A 1,469-nucleotide genomic window follows, 5' to 3' on the forward strand; every position below is an offset into this window, starting at 1 on the left:
TCACCCCGGATGAGAATAGCCACTTCCAATGGAAAATGGATCTAGATTTTCTAGACTACATCTAGATCTAGACTAGATATCTAGATCTAGAATCTAGATTAGAACTAGATATAGAAATCTAGATTTTAGATTAGAATTAGATGGAAGAAGTTGAAGAACTTACTTGAGGCCGATGACAGCAAATCTGTCACCACCCTGGCCATCTTTCTGATAGTTTATATGTCAGTGGGAAACTGTCACTGGAATCACTGATTATGAAGTCGGCAAGGCCGCTTGGCTTGAACAAAAACACTGCTAATGACTTTCGTAGACAAGAGACATCATCATGCTAAACCGAACACTTAGAATCTAGATTCTAGTGAACTTCTCTGAACACTAGCCTGAACTCTTTGCTTGACTGACCTCACCTCTCACCATGCAAACTGAAAACAGAAAGTTCACTTTCAAGGGAGGTCACTGTAGTCTACATTGAATTTTGCAAAATACGGATCAAAATCAAAACAAACCAGCGTGAGGAGAGGAGAGGAGGCGAGTGTGTTTGAGTTTGTTTGACTTCAAAATGTCAATTCAGCTTGTGTTGTTCTAGATCTATATTTCTTCCTTTTTGTATGCAAATCAAATCAAATTTAAATTACCCTGTAAAATTTTAACAATGAATGTTCTTTCTGAGAAAACACTTAGAAATCTAGACAGGTCTATCTTGGCGCAATCAGGCCCCATCTCGAATACGGATCCAGTGCCTGGATGACTGCTGCAAAGACTCACAAAAATACACTCTGGAAAAAATGCAAAACCAGGCTCTCCGAAAAATCACTGGAGCAATGAGGTCAACACCTATAGAAAAGATGGAACAAACAACATCTATAGTGGCTCTGCAGAGGAGATGGGAATTCAAGGCCCTCTTACTTTTAGTACATACACCAATAGTGGCAATAGCCATGGACTTGGAGGAACATATTATCATATACTACACACAAGAATAGCCAGATCAAAAACCACAAGACTTAAAAGATCCAACTTCATCAAGGAAAGCAGAAAAATCCAAAGATCCCTACAGGACCATCTACCAGCCACAGTCAACTTGCTGAACCATACCCCAGAGGCACCATCATGGGAAAAGAAAAACACAAACATAATTATACACAAGTCCATTCCTATGTTCACCACAAAAGATGACAACTGCGACCTGAGCAAGAAATCCCTCACACTGTCCATGCTTGAACAAAGATACCCAGGAGAAACATGGATAAGGATTTATACGGACGGATCTGCCACTCGTGCTGTGAAAAGAGGAGGAGCCGGAGTGTACGTACTGTTCCCGGATGGACGACGACAAGCAGAGGCAGTCCCAACAGGGCGACATTGTTCAACTACAGGGCAGAGACGGAGGCTCTAATACCTGCAGCAAACATCATCAAAAATGTGGTAGATCCCCAAAGCCAAGTAGTATTCCTAACAGATGCCATGTC

At 41.5% G+C, this 1,469-nt stretch overlaps 1 protein-coding gene across 1 annotated transcript in view; it reads right to left on the bottom strand.

Annotated features, from left to right (window-relative positions):
• Positions 1–441, bottom strand: part of LOC101846232 (39S ribosomal protein L35, mitochondrial) — a 7,829-nt gene extending 7,388 nt beyond the window's left edge. The window contains exon 1 of the mRNA XM_005104703.3: positions 164–441. Coding sequence (XP_005104760.1) covers positions 164–203 — 40 coding nt within the window. The 5' untranslated portion in view covers positions 204–441. The remainder of the gene's footprint in view (positions 1–163) is intronic.
• Positions 442–1,469: the final 1,028 nt, after the last annotated feature.

The sequence above is a fragment of the Aplysia californica genome, unplaced genomic scaffold (genome assembly GCF_000002075.1).
Source record: "Aplysia californica isolate F4 #8 unplaced genomic scaffold, AplCal3.0 scaffold00432, whole genome shotgun sequence".
In the NCBI taxonomy this organism is placed as follows: domain Eukaryota; kingdom Metazoa; phylum Mollusca; class Gastropoda; order Aplysiida; family Aplysiidae; genus Aplysia; species Aplysia californica.